Genomic DNA, 19,944 nt, shown 5'->3' on the forward strand with positions numbered 1-19,944 from the left:
TTAGTTCATTGACCGGCCAATACCCTTGTAGCCGGATTTCCTTTGGTTTCCCTTTGGTTTTTGGGGATCAAGATTAGGGGGTCGAGACCCCAAAAGCAGGCAACCGTGCGACCATGACAAATAAAGCTCTCCCCTTGTTGTAATCCTCACGACGCTCGCTGGCCCTGTTCACACTGTTCAAATATATCTTTCAGCAAAGGTCTGTGTCCTGAAGCTGACAGCATGCGTTCCGTCTTATCATGAATGAAAATGGGGGACCCTGATGTAAACAAGACGAACGTCTTTCTCTGGTCTGCATCCCCTTAACAATTGTGTGTATTGAGCCGTTACTGTATTGTACCCATTCTGCAATCTGTTAATAAAGTTTTCAATCAATCAGTCCATCAATCAAGTCCTGAAGCTGACAGCAGGTTGTGTATATCTACTGTTGATTGACAGCAGCTGACTGCCTCCCACGTGGTGTTTCGATATTAGCATGTCAATGCATACAGGGTGTCACATGTACTCTTGAATTGAATATGTATGGCTATACAAACAGTATAGGGTTAATAGACTGGTCACATTACAAAAAGTAAACACCTTTAACACTATACCATATTTCTTTCTATTTATTACAAAAATATTTGCACTATACATCCATACCTAATTTTTGCATTTTAAAAAGTTTGCATTTTGTACTTTGTAGTTTGTATATTGTATATTTTGTATAGTGTTTGGACCTTTTCTATTCTTTTTACTTTTTTTTTTATGTATGAAGCACATTCTCATCGGCTGAGTCAGAACCAAACATTTCACTGTAATGATTGTACATGTACCTTATATATATATGTGACAAATAAAACAACACTTGAAAACTTGAACTGATTCCATCGGCCCTTTAGTTACTCCTCACCATCCGGGGCGTGTCTATACTTTCCACAACAAATTCGTGTTGCGTTCGAGTTTTGCGCTCTGATTGGCCACGAGCGTTTCTGGTCATGTGACATGTGCGCCAATCGTGGGACGGCAAGTTCTGCGCCTATTTCTGGGTCTAACAGCCTGCAAACTACCTAACGCCTATAGTTTATGTAAGGGATAATGTATAGCTACGAGGTCATTGTCGCAAAATAATTGACAACACAGAGTTTAGAACACCGAGGCGCCTCACCGAGGTGTTCTTTAAATGTAGTGAAGGTCAATTATTTTGCGACAATGACCGAGTATAGCATTATCCCGCTTATTACATGGCTAACTTACTAACAATATACCTAATTCATTTTACACCATCGACAAGACGAGATCAAATGCAGACGCAGTTCTGTTCTGTCCTCCGCTGTCATCGCCGGCAGCTTCGCCAGCAGGCGGCAGGTGTCTGATTGGCTGCACTGATGCAGTGTGTGTCAGTGGGCTTGATTTCTACAGCTGCGCACAGCGGTCATTATTGCTCAGCAGAGGTCCGTTATTACTCGATAACGGACCTCTGCCGAGTGCTATTAACCAATCACAATCAAGCATTTCGGCGAATGTTAAAAACGCCATGTAATAACACTGGTTAAGCTTATAGGCGACTCTTTCGCAGTTGGTTAAGGTTAGAGTTTGGAATCAGGGCAGGGCAGGCGTTCTATCCATCGCCATGCTCTAAGACAAACTCTAACCTTAACCAACTTCGAAAGAGCGCCTAAGCTTAACCATCCAAAAACTTGTGGTCCCACGATTGGCGCACATGTCACATGACCAGAAACGCTCGTGGCCAATCAGAGACGCGGAAACACGAATTTGTTGTGGAAAGTATTCAGGCATCCGGCGCTAGGTCTATACCTGTCAATCATTATCCTCATTAATGGGTTCATTGTGACGCACCAGCCCACCGCAGCACTTCCGGTATTTGAGCCTCACGAGCTCCATGTAACGCGGAAGTGCAGTGGTCTATCACTATCACGCACTTGTTGTGGTCCTTCCGGTCGTCCACACGCGCACAACTATATATGTCACATAGGATTCAACTAAACCAATTGATGATACCAGTATTATTATTATTCCCCTGGCGCCGGAATTATTAGACGTCACTTGGAGACGAGTTGATGGTTTATTCCGACTATATACACAAGGGAATAGGAAGAATATAACTTGACAATAATAAAGAAAAAACGGTAGCCTATATTTAATAACCTCGAAAAGAAAATGGATTCTGCTAAATGCGCCCTAAACTTATACAGTCAACACTTAAGACATCAGTCTGTCTTTCTGATCCACTGGAAGGCTTTTAAAGAGCTGTGAGAAATCCCACGTTAACAGCAGCAAGTTGAAACTCAAAACACGATTGGAGCGAGATTATTATAGCTCTTATTCCCACAGGAGATCAACAAGTGTGATCCCATCCAGCGGGCCTGCATGCTGCCTGTCACAGCAACGCTATAATATACTATATTATAACCCCGTTCTCAGTGATTGTAAAGAATAATAATAATAATAATAATAATAATAATAATAATAATAATAATAATAATAATAATAATAAAATCAAATAACGACCGAATAGAAACGTTGAATGCTATATGACAAAAAAGGAAGCTTAATTATGACGCACGCATTCAGGGACAGAAATAATAAACCCTTTTTTTATTATCATAAGCTCTTTTCAGTTGTACCTTCTTTGGAGGGTTCTAATAATTATATCCAGAATTGGACATCACGTCGCCGTTATAGGAGCTGTATGGGCTGTGACGTCAGTCACCGTGCGATATGAGTTACAAAAGCACCATTAGTCCCATGATCATCAGATCTGACTCCAGCCCTGTGTGTCGCGGCCCTCAGCCTGCAGCGCTAACATTATTCATTATAGGCCTATTCATTAGAGAGGGGCGTCCGTCCAGCGGCGTGGACGATTCATTCTCTATTCAATTATCTCAGAAATATAGAATTCCAATGGCATTGGTATAATCCAATTAAATCTTTGACAACGCGGAGCATAATCTTTCCATTTATTTGTTTTTCTTATAGTGCATCAAGGGCCATACACAACCATGCCTATTAGGTTGAATCCTGTTAAAAATAACATAAACAAAAACTCTGGAAACGTCCCTTCATGGCATGACCCATAAATGCGCTTATAGGGTTAAAAAAAGAAGGGAAAAAAAAGAAATTTTTTTAATAAAGGTCTGTTTTGAATCCGAGGATCAAGACATCAACGTGTTTCTAAACCAACTCACGTTTATAAGGACATTCACTCAATGATATTATTGTCCTGTAAAACCCAATATCTCCAGTATAGTGTTTGTCATTCCATAATTTAGCGGACATTTGTCTTCCATGTGTCAAATATTTTTTTCATTACCCCCTAACAAAGAGACACAATTTAAATTACATTGTAAAATGTAAAATAAATAATAATGATAATAATAATACATTAAAAAGCATGATCAAGATGATTAGTTTGAGCTAATTTGAGCCGAATGAGAATACACAGGGATATAGTATAGTTAAGAGATTGATTCAATAAATTCTGACAATAGACATAGCCTATATGTATATGTCCTTTGCTAAAATACCCAAGAAAAATATATAATCATTGTTTTCGGATAGAACAGCTTATTGGAAATGTATTAACTCAATGGAAGAATCCTATAGGCATTTCTGCAAAATTATTTACAATTTATAGGCTAAGCAGTTTCTTTCAGTCAGTACGCCTATTTATTAACAGTTTTACAGGATTTTACAACAACAAAAAACAAACCCAAATTACACCGACTCACAGCTTTACAAACATGAGGAGAAAAAAAAGTTAAATCAACTTGAAAATTGTATAAACTTTCTTTTTTGAAACATTTCCACATTCACCCACAACGGTCACCTCGTGAAATTATAACGTTTATTTTTTTTTATTTTGTATTTACCTCCACGAAATATTCCCTTCTTTTCGACAAAACGGATAGGGCCTATAATAATATATTTCCACAAAAAAAATCGAAAAAACAACAACAAATTAAAACCTTTTCAAAAACGCACCAGCCTTCACGGGGATAATATCATTTTTTAAATCGTGTCAAAACTTGGCAGCCACCGTTGTTCCTGAGAGAGCGAAGCAAATCCAATGCGCTTTTCCCCCAAGCTCTCAAAAACTCAGACAAAACAAAATAAACTAAAGAAAAACTCCACTGAAAAAAAAAAACCTTTTGTTCATAGTGGTTGCATTTGTTTCTCTTTTTCTAGGTTGTAACCGCCCGTAGGATAATTTATACAAGTCAACCAAATAAACCTGTCAAAAACAAAAAGAAAACAGGATATAATCAACAATCTAAGAATTAAATATTTGGTTATGGTGATTTTTTTTGTATAGTGCTTATTGCACGTTTCTGCCCCCCCCCCCCCCTCCCCGTATTTCTTAATCTATATTTTTATTTCAAATATGAGTCAATGGGAGCGTTCCGTTTACCGCCGAGGCCGCGCCGCTCTGGTACACGTGCTGCGGGTGGAGCGTGTGGAGCCTCGTCACGTCCCCGGCCCCCGGCCCCGCCTCTCCGCCGGCCGGTAAGTACATGCTGATCATGTCCCGCAGGTCTCCTCCGGTGGGGCACGTCGACGGAGGAGGAGCGCGCGCCGCGGAAGAAGAAGAAGACAGAGGGGGAGGAGGAGGGGGGCTCGCGCTCGGTTCGGATTTCACCAGCAGGGATCCCCCCCCCAGCAGGGTGCCCCCCCCGCCCACCGGGGACACGCTCTGGTGGTGGTGGTGCGCGGTGGTGTAGCCCGTGAGGCCGCCGTACCCCGAGACTGGCGACGCCGCGCTGCTCATGTAGGAACCCTGCGAGGAGGAGTTCGAGAGCGGGCTGTACTGCAGCGCGCTCATGTCGTAGCGGTGCATGGGCTGCGGGCTGTGCGGGTGGTGGTGGTGCGCGTGGTGCGCGTGGTGGTGTTGGCTGGTGTACGCCAGCTGCGCCTCCTGCATCATCGCGTGCGCCGCCGCCACCTGCCCCTGGTGGTACGCCGCGCCGTTCGCCCAGCCGTTCATGTGGTGCTGGACCATCATGCCGCCCCCCGCCGCGCCGCCGCTCTCCAACCGCTGCTGCCCCGCGGCGTGGTGGTGGTGCTGCTGGTGGTGGTGCGCCGCCATCCCCATCCCCCCCAGGCCGAGTCCCCCGCTCCCGGAGGAGAGGAGCCCGCCGCCGGCCAGCGAGTACTTGTCCTTCTTGAGCAGAGTCTTGGTCTTCCGCCGCGGCCGGTACTTGTAATCCGGGTGCTCCTTCATGTGCATGGCGCGCAGCCGCTTGGCCTCGTCGATGAACGGCCTCTTCTCCGCCTCCGACATCACCTTCCACTCGGCGCCCAGCCGCTTGCTGATCTCGGAGTTGTGCATCTTGGGGTTCTCCTGGGCCATCTTGCGCCGCTGCCCGCGGGACCACACCATGAAGGCGTTCATGGGTCTCTTCACCCGCTCCTGCTGGGCGCTGACCTTGTTGCTGTTGTTGTTGCTGTTGTTGCTGTTCGGTCCTCCGCCCGGGTTAGTGGTGATGTGTGTTTGTGTTTGGGGCAGCATCCCGCCGGGGGAGTGCAGCAGGTCCGTCTCCATCATTATACTATACATTCACCTGACTCTCTCTCTCTCTCTCTCTCTCAGTGAAGCACGTGAAAAAAAAACATCCAGGCTCTTGGAGCCCAAAAAAGCAGCACGAAAACACCGTCCGGTTGAAAATAACGAGATACAATCCACACAGAGAAGGTAAACTTGGGGATAAACTTTCAAAACCCTTCTTTACTTCTTCCGTCGTTGTTTTTGTTTTTTTCGCGATGAAAAGAAAGAAAAAATAGCCGCTTCTTCTTCTTTGAGCTACTTTTCCCAACGACTGCTGTTTGTGGGGAAAGTTGAACGAACGGAGCACAGCGCGAGCTTTGACAGGCAGCCCACTAAATGAGCGCGAGGCTGGCCAATGGGAAGCGCGCGCAGGAGGCGTGATTTGCATGAGAGGCATGGGCATGGGGGGGGGGGGCTCGCGCCGCGGTCAGGTGACGTGATGATGATGATGGGGAGCGCGAGAGCTAAAACACGTCGTCTCTCTCCTAAAACTGTGTGTGTGGAGAGACTGAGAGAGAAAGAGAGAGAGAGAGAGAGAGAGAGAGAGAGAGAGAGAGAGAGAGGGAGAGAGCGAGAGTGTGAGAGTGTGAGAGAGTGAGAGAGAGAGAGAGAGAGGGATAGAGTGAGAGAGATAGAGAGAGTGAGAGAGAGAGGGAGAGAGAGAGAGAAACATGTGTACTGCATAAAAAAAACTGAATACTTTTTTGTATGTTTAGTCTCTTCTAGAAATAGGCCCATATATATATAAATATGTGTGTATGACTGTGTGTGTGTGTGTGTGTGTGTGTGTGTGTGTGTGTGTGTGTATCTTATACATAGTAGGTCTGGGACCATTATAATATAAGGGCAAAGCAAATAGGTAGCCTATTGAGAAGCCAAACAGACTGATAAGAGTAAACATGTATAAATGAATCCAGGTCTAACAAAACCTGTCCTGGAAAATCATCAACAACAACAACAACAACAACAACAACAACAACAACAACAATTTAAGTATTAATTAATGTTCCCACTTGGAAGTGGATAGGGGTATAGGGCATAATAAGTGTAGGCTTCTTCCTACTCCTTTTCTAACAATGATATGTATAATTTTCGTTGTTTGTCTTTTTTTATTCTTTGTTTAAAAAAATTCGAAATAAAGATTAATTCATTCATTTATTCATTCATTCAACAACAACAACAACAACAACAACAGGCGAACACTAAACGTATAGGCTCCATGATCTAAATTGGAGTAGAACAGACCTAAAACTGAGCAGAATAAGCAACAGTAAGCAATATAAATGTTAGAACTATAGAAGCCCGTCGAAAGGCTGGTCGTATTCTAGTATCAGGCCATCTATCCTATGACAGCCTTTAAATGAGTCAACCAAAAATAAAACCAATAATCCTCAGTCCTATATACTATATAGGTGGCGTATTGGCGAAATAGACTTGATAAACATACTACTATTTCAACCAAACAGTAGCCAATGTGTAATTGTAGGGTTTAGTCTTTTTAGCTTTAGGCTTGACCTCAGAGTTATTAGCCTAAAAAACACAAGCTAAACCAAATAGTCTTTGGCATGACCCATATTTGGCAAACAAGCTCTTTTCAGCTGCCTCCTCTTTAGAGCCACAGGTGTTTTCCTGTTGTGGCCGTTGCTACGGAAACGGTGACTGACGCCCCGAGCACGTGCCATTCTAAAGCCCCTTTTGTCCCCAAGTGCTTGCTGGAGAGAGGGGGCAGAGGGGGGGGGGGGCAGAGAGAGAGGGGGAGAGGGGAGGCAGAGAGAGAGAGAGAGAGGGGGGGGGGGCAGGGAGAGAGAGCGGGGGTAGGGAGAGAGAGAGAGGGGGCAGGGAGAGAGAGGGAGGGGGTAGGGAATGAGGGACAGCGAGAGAGAGAGAGAGAGAGGGAGGGAAGGGAGAGAGAGAGAGGGCTGGGGAAGAGAGAGAGGGATGGCAGGGAGAGAGAGAGGGGGGCAGGGAGAGAGAGAGAGGGGAGGGGTATAGTTTTGGTGCCACACCAGTTTCACCATGTGAAAACTATTTGATTGCCTCCCCATCCCATAGGCTGCAGGCTTCACTGTGACACCAACATGCTTCACTGTGACACCATACTGCCACAATAACAACTTGAAGGTACTACAATGCGCCAGACATCATGGAAAAATCACTTTACAAATTAATAAATTAACCAATCGATGAATTAATTGATGAATCAACCTCAAAGAAAGATATGGGGTGTCATCTAGGTTGTTAAACCAAAAGGTTTCATGTCACTATGTTGAAAAAAGTTGTATAACGTGCTCACCTCACTTGACTTGACACTGGGTGCTGTAACCTCTGATACTATATAAAAAATAGGGAAACAAACAAGTCCAGGCACACACTCCAGGTTTTTCAAATGTATTGGCATCCTGAAATCATGACGTTTCGGTAAACACACCTTCTTCAAAAGGCTTGTGGTAATATTTAGGCTATTTGAAAGTCCCTAGAAACCTGTCATAAAGGACAATTCAGCCCTTTACATGGCAATAATACACTACACTAAATGGGTTTCTCTATTTTTACCTCCAAACAATTCCCACAACAATGTCCAGATGGTAACGGGAGGCGACTCCGCCTGAATTCAAGTACCACACACCGCTGGCCGGTCCACACCTGAAATCATGACGATGTGTTCACCGAAACGTCATGATTTCAGGCTCCCAATACATTTGAAAAACCTAGAGTGCGTGCCTGGACTTGTTTCCCTATTGTTTTTTATGTCACTGTGTTGCCCATTTCCTAGGCCTTGCAGATTGATTGATTTGATTGAGTTAATTTGATGAACATTTAAAAATAACTGTTACAAGAGTTAGAATAACAAGTTACAGTTAGCCTACCAGTCCATCCGTGTGTAGCTTGTAACCCACGGTAAGCCCACAACCATCAGAGGAGGGGAGGTGAGGGCTAAACTCACTTCTATGTTCACGCTGCAAGCCTTAGTGCTCAATACACATTTATTGCTCAAATCAGACTTTTGAAATTTTTTAAATGTGGCCAAATTCCAGTTCACGCTCCTGAACTGACTCACGTGAACAATAAAGAAGATGGACAAACATGGAAGACACTGAAGTCACAGTTTATGGTTTAATTTATAAGTTTGATGTGCAGTGTAGGCAAATTCAATGAGCAGATGATAATGTGGGCGAGGAGGAGGGGAAAGAGACAATTCTTCCGTTAACACAGACCGGTTATGAAGGTAAACACCTCACTGTCCCTCCACTGACCACCTCCATCCACAGCTGTCTTCCATGTCTGTATTCACAGATGTGGCTGGCGAGAGTAAACAGTAGGTGTATCACAGAACCTCTTCATCCAGTCAACAAGAAACACCTTATCTTTTTTTTTAATCCACTTTTTCTCCTTATTTTCTATTGTTCTCCCATCCCAATTTCGCCTCGCCAATTCTCCCTTCAATTCTCCCCTCCCCTGTCTCGAACGTTGCTAGACTATGCCTCCCACTGGTCGGCTGTAGTGAAGACAGAAGCCTTGCATCACGTGTCCCCTCCGGTACACGAGGAGGCAGCTGTCGCATCTTTTCACCTGAACAGCGCGTTCTCTCAGTGGCGAGGAGTAACGCGTGGGAGGCTCACGCTGCCCCCGATACTTCCTGATTCTGCTGTACCGGCGCACCAACCGACCTGTAGGAGTCGCTGTCCACAACGTCCAATCCCCACCCACCGGCTTTCCCACCCCTAACACTGCCAATTGTGTTAGTATGAACGACCAGCCAAGCCGGTAGCAACGCCGAGAGCTGGGCTTGATACCAGCATCTCCTGCGTTAGTGGTGAGCGCCTTGCCCACTGCGCCACTTAGAAACACCTTATCTGTTGTGATAGGACTGCAGGCCTTATAGTGCAACATTGTATGAGAACATTCTTAAAATGTATCTTCTCCAACCAGAACAGACTGGATCTCAAGGATGTTTCGACTGGGTGAGGTTGAACTCAAGTAACACAACACATGACAAACAGTGGCGGCTGGTGGATTCTTCTCCACTAGGGGCGCTATACCAAACATTTTGCAAACATGTACAAGGCACGCATTGGCGAATATTATCACCATTGCCATCGATCAATATATGATCACAGTCAGTCAAATGCAACCACGTTTCCAATAGCCCAACACAAACACGCACAGCTCTCTCTCTCTCTCTCTCTCTCTCTCTCTCTCTCTCTCTCTCTCTCTCTCTCTCTCTCTCTCTCTCTCTCTCTCTCTCTCTCTCTCTCTCTCTCTCTCAGATCCATTCAATAATAAGTTTAATAATAATAACACATATGTATATCTTGTCATTTTAAACAAGTTACCATTCATTGTCTGAGTGGTTATGCCCCACCCGCGGCGAAATTAGAGAGAGAGCGAGAGAGAGAGAGAGAGAGAGAGAGAGCGAGAGAGAGAGAGAGAGAGAGCGAGATAAAGAGCGAGAGAGAGAGAGAGAGAGATCGCAACTATACCTTGTTAAGTTGAAACGCACAGTGGTCCAGCAGGGCAGAAGGGCTTGATAAAGTATATCCACTCCACTGTCCAGACTGTGTTGATGTCCATTGTCCATGCATGTCCAGTTGTCCACACTGCATCCATATAGCTTGTTGTTAACCAACAAGTACTGTGAAGAGCTGTGTCTTTGCCCATTTCCTCGTCAAACAGCCTGCAAACTACCTGGCGTTCTATCGCCCTGCTCTAAGACAAATTCTAACCATAACCAACTTTGAAAGAGTGCCTAAGCTTAACCGTCGAAAGAACTTGCCTTCACGCTCTAAGACAAATAGCTGCATCACAACAACACAGTCTACCAACCTAGGAACCAACCTAGAACCTAGAAACTGGCGCTGGCCAATCAGAGAGAGCGTCTCCGCGAAATGCGGCTACGGAAAAAAATGCTGCTACGGAAAAAAATTATAGACTCTGCTGCTTAGACCGCTTCAAATCGCGCCCGGCTTCCATCATAAACATCATATTTCAAACGCACAGCGTGTTATGCACGGATACAGCGATGAAACAGTGACGCGCACTCAGAGCGCTAGTGCGTCTAGCCCGGGCCGAGAAATACGGCTAGGAGAAATGCAGCAGGAGAAATGCGGCAGGAGTGAGTCACTTCCTGTTCAGGAAAACGAGTATTTTTTATTTTATATATTAACGTTATATTGTGCATTGGAAACACAAACATACTTAAAATGAGTAAATATTATTCATTTTAAACATGTTTATATTATTTATAGGGCTATAAAACAAAAAACAAAAAAATTATTTTTCTTGTTCTTCTCTCATATAACCAGGGGGGGCGGCGCCCGAGCGCCCCTAGTGGCGAGCCGCCACTGATGACAAACACTATCGCCTTTTTGGCGTGAACAACCATTGCCTCATCACTGTATTGACCAGTCACCTTGCAGTACGTATCAAAGCTCTCTCCCTCTTTCTCCAGCTTGTAGGAGACTGGCTGGATGGCCACAGAGGCTGGACAGGCTCCACCTCCAAGATCTTATGTTGAAGTTTGTCCATCAGCTCCAGACTGCTGTGGAGCTCCTGCATGTTTCTCTACAGTCGATCCCGCTGGCAGAGAAGAGGTGGGACCTCTGTCCAGAGACTGCAACACTGTATATAACGTATACATTTATCTATATCAGTATGGATATATCTGCATATATACCTGTATACAGGGCCGCCTCAGGGTGTGTGCGAGCAGTGTGGTCGCACAGGGCGAGGCCCCCCTTCCCGCGAGGCCCTTTTTCATCACATACCTAAAATCTAGTTTTACTTATATGCTTATATATTTCACATTAGACACGTTTGTAGAATGTGTCTGACTTGTTCCTGGGTCTGCACCTGGGTCACTATTGGAGCTCTGGTTCTGCAGCAGACATACTATTGGTTTCAACGAAGGGAGTGGTTACTTACATCATACGCCGCCGGAAACTTAAACGAAGAAGAAGAAGAAGAGTCCGCTGCGTTTGAATATTTCGCGCGTGCAGCTTTTGACTATTATGCTTAGTTATGCCAGCCAAGGTCGGTCATTATCAGTCGGTCAGTCACCAAGGAACGTTGACGAAAGGCGGGACAAATGGCCGGAGCCTTGTCATGATGCAGTCGGGGAAATAGCCATGGCCCATGATGATGTCGGCTAGTAGCTAGCTTAGCTAAAGGCTATCTAGCGTTAGCTAACCTGCAGCCAAGGATGAAGAGGATGGTCGTTTGTTTGGCAGATGAACTTCGTCAACTCCACGCGGTTGTCTCCATCCTCTTGGACGTTTGGTGAGTTTTTAACCTATTCTATTAACTCTATTCTATTCCCGCCGTGGACATCGCTCTCTCTCTCTCTCTCTCTCACTCTCTGGAGCTAAACTGGCCGACTAGCTAATAGTACTACTAGTAGCTAACGGTGTGTGCCTGGTGTCAGCACCTGGCTGTATGTAGCCGCATAGCTTGCTTCTGCGTTAGCTAATGGTTAGCGATAGCCTGGTTGAGCTAACTGTTAGCCAGTTAGCTGTTTAGCTTCGACGTTAACTGCCGGCTGCGCTCGGCTGGGAACGTTCGTTTGATGCTATCAGTTAGCCTTGAGTTAGCTGTTAGCTTGTGCTACGACCATTGACATTAGCCGTGAGAATAGCAGGGGGTTCTGGCACTCTGACTACGACATCATCTTTGACAGAAGATGTAGTCGGGCCTGCACCATGACAAGGCTCTGGCAGCAGCTTATTTTTGTCCCGACAGCGAGAGGCCTTTCGTCAACGTGGAGACCTGTGTTACGGCCTTTCGCCCTGCGTTCCTTGGTGCAGGTAAGATTAATGAAAATGTCATGACATTACCCCACTCTTCCTTCCTTCCCCTCCCGAATGTTTTGTTAATAACGATGTTTTTTTCCAGGCAAAACATATGCTACTTCACAACATTTGGAGATACGACATGTGCTGTGTGTGAATGTCTTGGTCGTTTGTGTAGCTTGGGTAGCGTTGGGCCGTTGGCCAAAGCTGTGTGTGTCCTGGTGTCACAGTACCTGGCTAGCCTATTTAGCTGATGTCGGCCATTGGCTCCTTGCTGCTTTGGTTTCTCTGGTATAGACCCTCTTCTCTTTGGATTTAAGTGTTGATCTTTGTCCTTTTGGATCTCTCATACATGCTCTCTCTCTAACACACACACACATGCTCTCTCTCTCTCTCTCTCTCTCTCTCTCTCATACATGCTCTCTCTCTAACACACATGCTCTCTCTCTCTCTCTCTCTCTTTCTAACACACACAGTCTGCCTATGGCGGCCTTTCTCGATGGCTAGGCTGTGCTCGCTGAGTCTGTATAGTCAAGGATCTTCAGTCACAGTGCTCAGGTATTCTGCCACTGTGTACTCTCTGTTTAGGGCCAAATAGCATTTCAATTTCTTTCCAATGTGTGTGTCTCTCTCTCTCTCTCTCTCTTGGATTTAAGTGTTGATCTTTGTCCTTTTGGATCTCTCATACATGCTCTCTCTCTAACACACACACACATGACAAACACACATGTTCTCTCTCTCTCTCTCTCTTTCTAACACACACAGTCTGCCTATGGCGGCCTTTCTCGATGGCTAGGCTGTGCTCGCTGAGTCTGTACATAGTCAAGGATCTTCAGTCACAGTGCTCAGGTATTCTGCCACTGTGTACTCTCTGTTTAGGGCCAAATAGCATTTCAATTTCTTTCCAATGTGTCTCTCTCTCTCTCTGTACACTGTATATTGACTGTAGAACGGGAGCTCTCTCTCGCTCTCTCTTTTGCTATATGTTGACTGTATCATGCCCCGCCTCGGGCAGCGCTATTATTTAAGAATATGTTGACTGTAACTTCCAAACAGTGAAACTGAGAAAAATGCCTTTAAAGTTTTTTGACTTGCCATCCAAAATGTGTTATAGGTAGATAGATGATAGTACCCAGATTTGACATGTATTAATGAAGTAATCTTTAGGCATACAAAAATATGACGTAGTTATTTTAATTAACCCCAAAAAAGCAGATACTGCACTCTGCTGCACGATTTCCTTAAATAATTATACAGGTAATGTACAGGCAAAGTGCAGTAACTTCAAATACAATGTTGTTTTCCCTCCAGCTTTCACAACTTAACCTAGCCATTTTATTTGGATCATCATCATTCCAATATATTCAGGTATTAAATTTCATTTTCAAAATGGCTAGGTTAAGTTATGAAAGCTGGAGGGAAAACAACATTGTATTTGAAGTTACTGCACTTTGCCTGTACATTACCTGTATAATTATTTAGTTCAAGTTCAAGTTCAAGTTCTTTAATAGTTGTCGTACAGAATACTTTCATACAAAATGCTTCTTACTGTTACGCTCCAGAGACTGTGCTAGACAAGATAGTATCAAATAACATAATAACATAATATAGCATGAATTTAGAAGAAGAAAATGAGGTCACAGTGTTCGGTATAGACATATGTACAATGTTCTGAGTTACCATATAATATACAATACACAATACTATGCAGTGTACTAATGTACAGTACTATCTAGTGCAAAGCAGAAATGGGATGAGGTACAATTTTAGGTACAATTTACAGTAAGGTGTACGAGTTGTAGTGCAATCCTTCATCCATAAATATAAAGTGTGGGGAGTGGGTGCTACAGTGTGTTTGTTTAAAGTGGGTGTGTGCTATAAAGTGTGTGGAGTGGGTGCTACAGTGTGTTTGTTTAAAGTGAGTGTGTGCGTGTGGATGTGTGTGCTATGTGTGTTTGGTGGTTGTTGTTGTGTAGTGTTCATTCATTGTTCGTTTAGCAGCCTGATGGCCTGGGGATAGAAGCTACTTCTGAGTCTTTCTGTGCTCGCCTTGAGACTCCTGTATCGCTTGCCTGACGGCAGCAGTTCAAAGAGGCAGTTGTTCGGGTGGCTCGAGTCCTTAATAATTCTCTTAGCCTTCCCCTTGCAACGCTTGTAGTAAATGTTCTGGAGGGTGGGGAGCCCCCCTCCAATTGTGCGTTCGGCTGAACGTGTCACTCTTTAAGGAAATCGTGCAGCAGAGTGCATGCAGTATCTGCTTTTTTGGGGTTAATTAAAATAATTATGTCATATTTTTGTATGCCTAAAGATTACTTCATTAATACATGTTAAATCTGGGTACTATCATCTATCTACCTATAACACATTTTGGATGGCAAGTCAAAACACGTTAAAGCCATTTTTCACTGTTTGGAAGTTACTGCGGTCTGCCTGGGTTTTGAGTGTGATTTTGTAGTTACTGCAGTTTTTAAAACCCCATATCTCCAAAACTGAGCGCCATTAACATCTGAAACTTGGTCACAAGATAAAACATTTATTGACAAGGTCAATTTCACTCATAACTAAATTTTGACTTTTTTCAAGTTACTGCGGTTAGCCTTGACAGGGCAGTATAGCTTAAGCTATATTGGTCAAACGAAGGGCTCTCGTTTGTCCAGACATAAGCTGGGCCTATAAGGCCAAAGGCTAGAGAGAAATCTGTAACATTTAGGCTATTTGAAAGTCCATAGAAACCTGTCATAAAGGCAGGGGTGTAAAGTACTTGAGTAATTGTACTTCGTTACAATACTTAAGTACTGTTTTGGGGGATTGGTACTTTACTCTAGTATTATTAGGTTTGTATACTTGTACTTTTACTCAATTACATTTAATTTGTTTATCTGGCCGAACTAACATTAACGTTATTAATCCTGCGGCCGCTCTTTATTTAAAAACAGCCAATCAAATCCCCATCAATGGAAAATGAACCCGCCCATACCCATGCTGATTGGTCCTTGTGCAAGACTAGAAAGAGGGGATCTTTGATTAAACACCTGCTATCAGAAGAATAGACAGTCAGATGTTTTTTTTTTAACTTTAACTTTTTAGTACTTAAGTACATTTAAAAGTAGAAACTTTTTGACTTTTACTCAAGTGTGTTTTTAGCCAGATACTCTGACTTTTACTTGAGTACGATTTTGAGACGGTACCCATACTTTCACTTAAGTATAATTTTCGGGGTACTTTTTACACCCCTGCATAAAGGACAATTCAGCCCTTTACATGGCGGTAATACACTACACTAAATGGGCTTCTCTATTTTTACCTCGAAACAATTCCCACAACAATGTCCAGATGGTAACGGGAGACGACTCCGCGTAAATTCAAGTACCACACACCGCTGGGTCCAAATAAACACAAGCCTATAAAATATAAAAACACACGTCACTCTGGATGTTACAACAACAACATTTCACTTTGAAAGGGAAGCCTTTTGGGTTAAGAAAGTGTATGTAAAGACACGTCAGCTGATGGGGAATTCCAGCTTCCGAGAATGAGTCTGTCGCCCCTAGTGGTGTAGGGGGGTGGTGCAGGGGAAAATTCCATTCTGAGAATGAGTCTGTCGCCCCTAGTGGCGTAGGGGGGTGGTGCAGGGGGAAATTCCATTCCGAGAATGAGTCTGTCGCCCCTAGTTTTTTACCATTTTACCATTGTTATTATTTTACTTATTTTTACTTTTATCTTGCATAGGCCTACTATAACCTTTATCATGTTTTGTAACAGATTGCAGAAATTCAAGAAGCCTATTGGAACGTGAGGTTCTGATATGATTTGATTAATATATCTGCATTATTTTATCCCACTTTATGCTTTGCTCTTGCTGCTTGTTTTACACAGATTTTACACTTATTTCTTACTGATGTCTTACTTATGTCTGATTCTTACCTTTAATTCGTAGCTCAACATTGTATTGCATTTATCTCAGGACTTATTAACAGGTCTATTTTATCATGTCTATTTTATGTCTATTTTATTATCTTCTACTTATTTGATTTACTATTGTATTCTTGCACAATCGAAGCGGGCATAGCCACCCGCATTTCACTGTATGCCCTGGTATGTATGTGATAAATAAACCTCTTCAATCTTGAATCTTGAATCTTGATGTAAAGCACCTTGAACTGCAATCCCCTGTATGAAAGGTGCTATACAAATAAAGTTATTATTATTATTATTATTATTATTATTAACATCATCATCAAAATATATAGGCTAGCGGCTGAGTGGTGCAGTGGGCAAGGCGCTCGCCACTCACGCAGGAGATGCTGGTATCGAACCCAGGTCTCAGCGTTGCTACCGGCTTGGCTGGCCGTCATACTAACACAATTGGTAGTGTTAGAGGGTGGGAAAGCCGGTGGGTGGGGATTGGACGTTGTGGACAGCGACTCCTACAGGTCGGTTGGGTGACGCCGGTGCGGCGGAAACAGGAAGTATTGGGGGCAGCGTGAGCCTCTCACGCATTACTCCTCGCCACTGAGAGTTCGAGCTGCTGTGGTGAAAAGATGCGACAGGCTGCCTCCTCGTGTACCGGAGGGGACACGTGATGCAAGGCTTCTATCCTCACTACAGCCGACCAGTGGGAGGCATAGTCTAGCAACGTTCAAGACAGGGGAGGGAAGAATTGGAAATATGAAATTGGGACGGGAGAAAAATAGAAAAATGGCGAGAAAAAGTGGATAAAAAAATAAATAATAATATAGGCTAGTAGGGCCTGCTGTAGACGTAAGGGCGACGTACCATGTGACCACCCAGGGTCACTGTACAATCATAGCTCTTTGTCCATTCAAGACACAATGTGTTTGCAATTCTCTTTTTAGAATGTCACAGCGTTAGCTACAGCCCCGTCCTCAGTGTCCCCTGTGTCTCTGGACGTTAGGTCATTAGTTTACTGTCTCGGCTCGTTGGGTTTGTCAGGAGAAAGGTAACATCATTCCCAGTTTTATATCCTCTGTGAGATAAAGCCTGGTAAAGAACTACTGCCAAAAGTGTCTCAGCGGTAGAATTTCCGGTGTATGTACTTCCCCTGGAAGCTGCCTCCGAACCGACCAAACTTTTCCCGAATCCTGTCGGCAAACAAGCTAGAACGTCCCGGTCATGTAGTAAATTCTTCAGGCAAAGCCGTTGCAGTGGCTTAAACGAGGAAATACACGTTTCTATAATTGTTTTGTCTAAACCGGATCCCCACCTGTCTGAAGAAGTCCACCATTATCCCTGTACCCAAAAAATTCAAGCCTGCTTGCCTCAATGATTACCTCCCTGTAGCTCTCACCTCCATAGCCATGAAGTGCTTTGAGAAGCTAGTGAAGGGCTACATCTGCTCCTCCCTCCCCATCAACCTGGACCCCCTGCAATTTGCATACCGCCCCAACAGGTCCACAGAGGACGCCATAGCCCATGTGCTGCACACAGCAGCATCACACCTGGACAAGAGGCAGGGGAACTATGTGAGAATGCTATTCATGGCTACAGCTCAGCATTCAATACCATAGTCCCCTCCAAACTCATAGCCAAGCTCAGGGACCTGGGCTTGAACTATGACCTCTGCCAGTGGGTCTTGGACTTCCTGACGGGCAGACCCCAGGTGGTGAGAGCAGGCAACTGCACCTCCTCATCCATCACTCTCAACATAGGGGCCCCCCAGGGCTGTGTTCTGAGTCCCCTCCTCTACTCCCTGTACACACATGACTGCGTGGCACAGCGGAACAACAACACAATCATCAAATTTGCTGACGACACAGTAGTGGTGGGCCTGATCTCTGCAAACGACGACAGGGCCTACCTGGAGGAGGTTAAGATTCTAGCGGGATGGTGTCAAGAGAACTGCCTCTCCCTGAATGTCAGCAAAACAAAGGAGATGATTGTGGACTTTAGGAGGTCGGGGGTCAGGGACTACAGCCCCCTCAGCATCGATGGGGCACCGGTTGAGAGAGTGAACAGTTTTAAGTACCTCGGAGTCCACATATCCGAGGACTTGACATGGACCACACACATTGACAGTGTTACCAAGAAGGCACGACAACGCCTCTACTTCCTTAGGCGCTTAAGGAAGTTCAACGTGAGTAAGAAGATCCTCAAGAACTTCTACTCATGCACAATAGAGAGCATCCTGACTGGCAATATCACCTCCTGGTTTGGGAATAGCACTGCACAAGACCGCAGCAGACTACAGAGAGTGGCCCGTTCAGCCGAACGCACAATTAGAGGGGGGCTTCCCACTCTCCAAGGCATTTACAACAAGCGGTGCATGGGCAAGGCGAAGATAATAATCAAAGACTCCAGCCACCCAAACAACTGCCTCTTTGAACTGCTGCTGTCAGGCAAGCGATACCGGAGTCTCATGGCAAGCACAGAGAGACTCAGAAGGAGCTTCTATCCCCAGGCCATCAGGATGCTCAATGAACAATGATTGCATAATGAACAAGGCTTGAACAATGAACAATCGTAACAACCATCAAATGCACTCACAGCACACACATCCACACGCACACACTCACTTTAAACAAACAACTCACTGCTGCACCCACTTTACCCACTTTAGAACACCTAAAGACACTTTATATTTATTGGCAAAGAATTTGCACTACAACCCATACCTCATTACACCTTACTGTAAATTGTACCTAAATTGTACCTCATCCCATTTCTGCATTGTACTGTATAGTATATAGTATATTGTATTGTAACTCAGTTACTTTTCTACTCTGCATTGTACATTGTATATATGTATATATTGAACACTTTTTGTCTACGGACTTGACTTCTATTTTATACTTACTATACTTTTTATACTTATTTATTTTTATCTAGCACAATCTCTGGAGCAAAACAGAAAGAAGCATTTTATATAAAAGTATTCTGTACTTCTGTATGACAACTAATAAAGAAACTTGAACTTGAACTTGAACTCAACGTCAGCAAGACAAAGGAGCTGGTGGTGGACTATCGGAGAGGCAGGAAGGGTCCCCCTTCTGCTATAATCCTCGGAGGGGAGGAGGTAGAGATGGTGGAGTCCTTCAAGTTCCTTGGAGTTCACCTGAACCAAAAACTGGACGGGTCGGACAACACTGATGCCCTCTACAGGAAGGGACAGGGTAGGCTGTTCTTCCTGAGGAGACTCAGGTCGTTCGACGTGACTGCTGCTATCTTTCTACCAGTCAGTTGTGGCCAGCGTCCTCTTCTTTGCTGTGGTGTGCTGGGGGGGCAACATCAACTCGAGGGACTCCAGCAAGCTGAACAAGCTGGTGAAGAAGGCTAGCTCAGTAGTGGGTGGTGAGCTGGATAACCTAGAGGCAGGGACGTTGGAAGGGGGGGTGAGGGGGGGGGGGGGGCTTTTTTTAATTTTTTTTTATGACAGTATTTATATATTTGTATATACTGTAACTGTATAACTGTAACACTGTATATTATAAGTTTATCCTGCTCAAAGCACTTCACCATTTTAATATTGTGTGTATTGAGCCGTACTGTATTGTAGCCATTCTCCAATCTGTTAAATAAAGTTTTCATTCATTCATTACACTACTGTATGTACACAATCATACGTGTAAAACCGAGTAGATTTTCGAGTTTTTCTGA

The 19,944-nt window shown here is 44.4% G+C and overlaps 1 protein-coding gene across 1 annotated transcript; it reads right to left on the bottom strand.

The window, feature by feature from the left end:
• Positions 1-4,378: 4,378 nt before the first annotated feature.
• Positions 4,379-5,557, bottom strand: sox1b (SRY-box transcription factor 1b; the record flags this gene model as incomplete). Its single annotated transcript, XM_084322216.1, has 1 exon — positions 4,379-5,557. One exon carries the CDS (start codon positions 5,555-5,557, stop codon positions 4,379-4,381), a length of 1,179 nt encoding a protein of 392 aa, XP_084178342.1.
• Positions 5,558-19,944: the final 14,387 nt, after the last annotated feature.

This window comes from Notolepis coatsorum (assembly GCF_963971535.1).
Source record: "Notolepis coatsorum genome assembly, chromosome: 1".
Classification (NCBI taxonomy): domain Eukaryota; kingdom Metazoa; phylum Chordata; class Actinopteri; order Aulopiformes; family Paralepididae; genus Notolepis; species Notolepis coatsorum.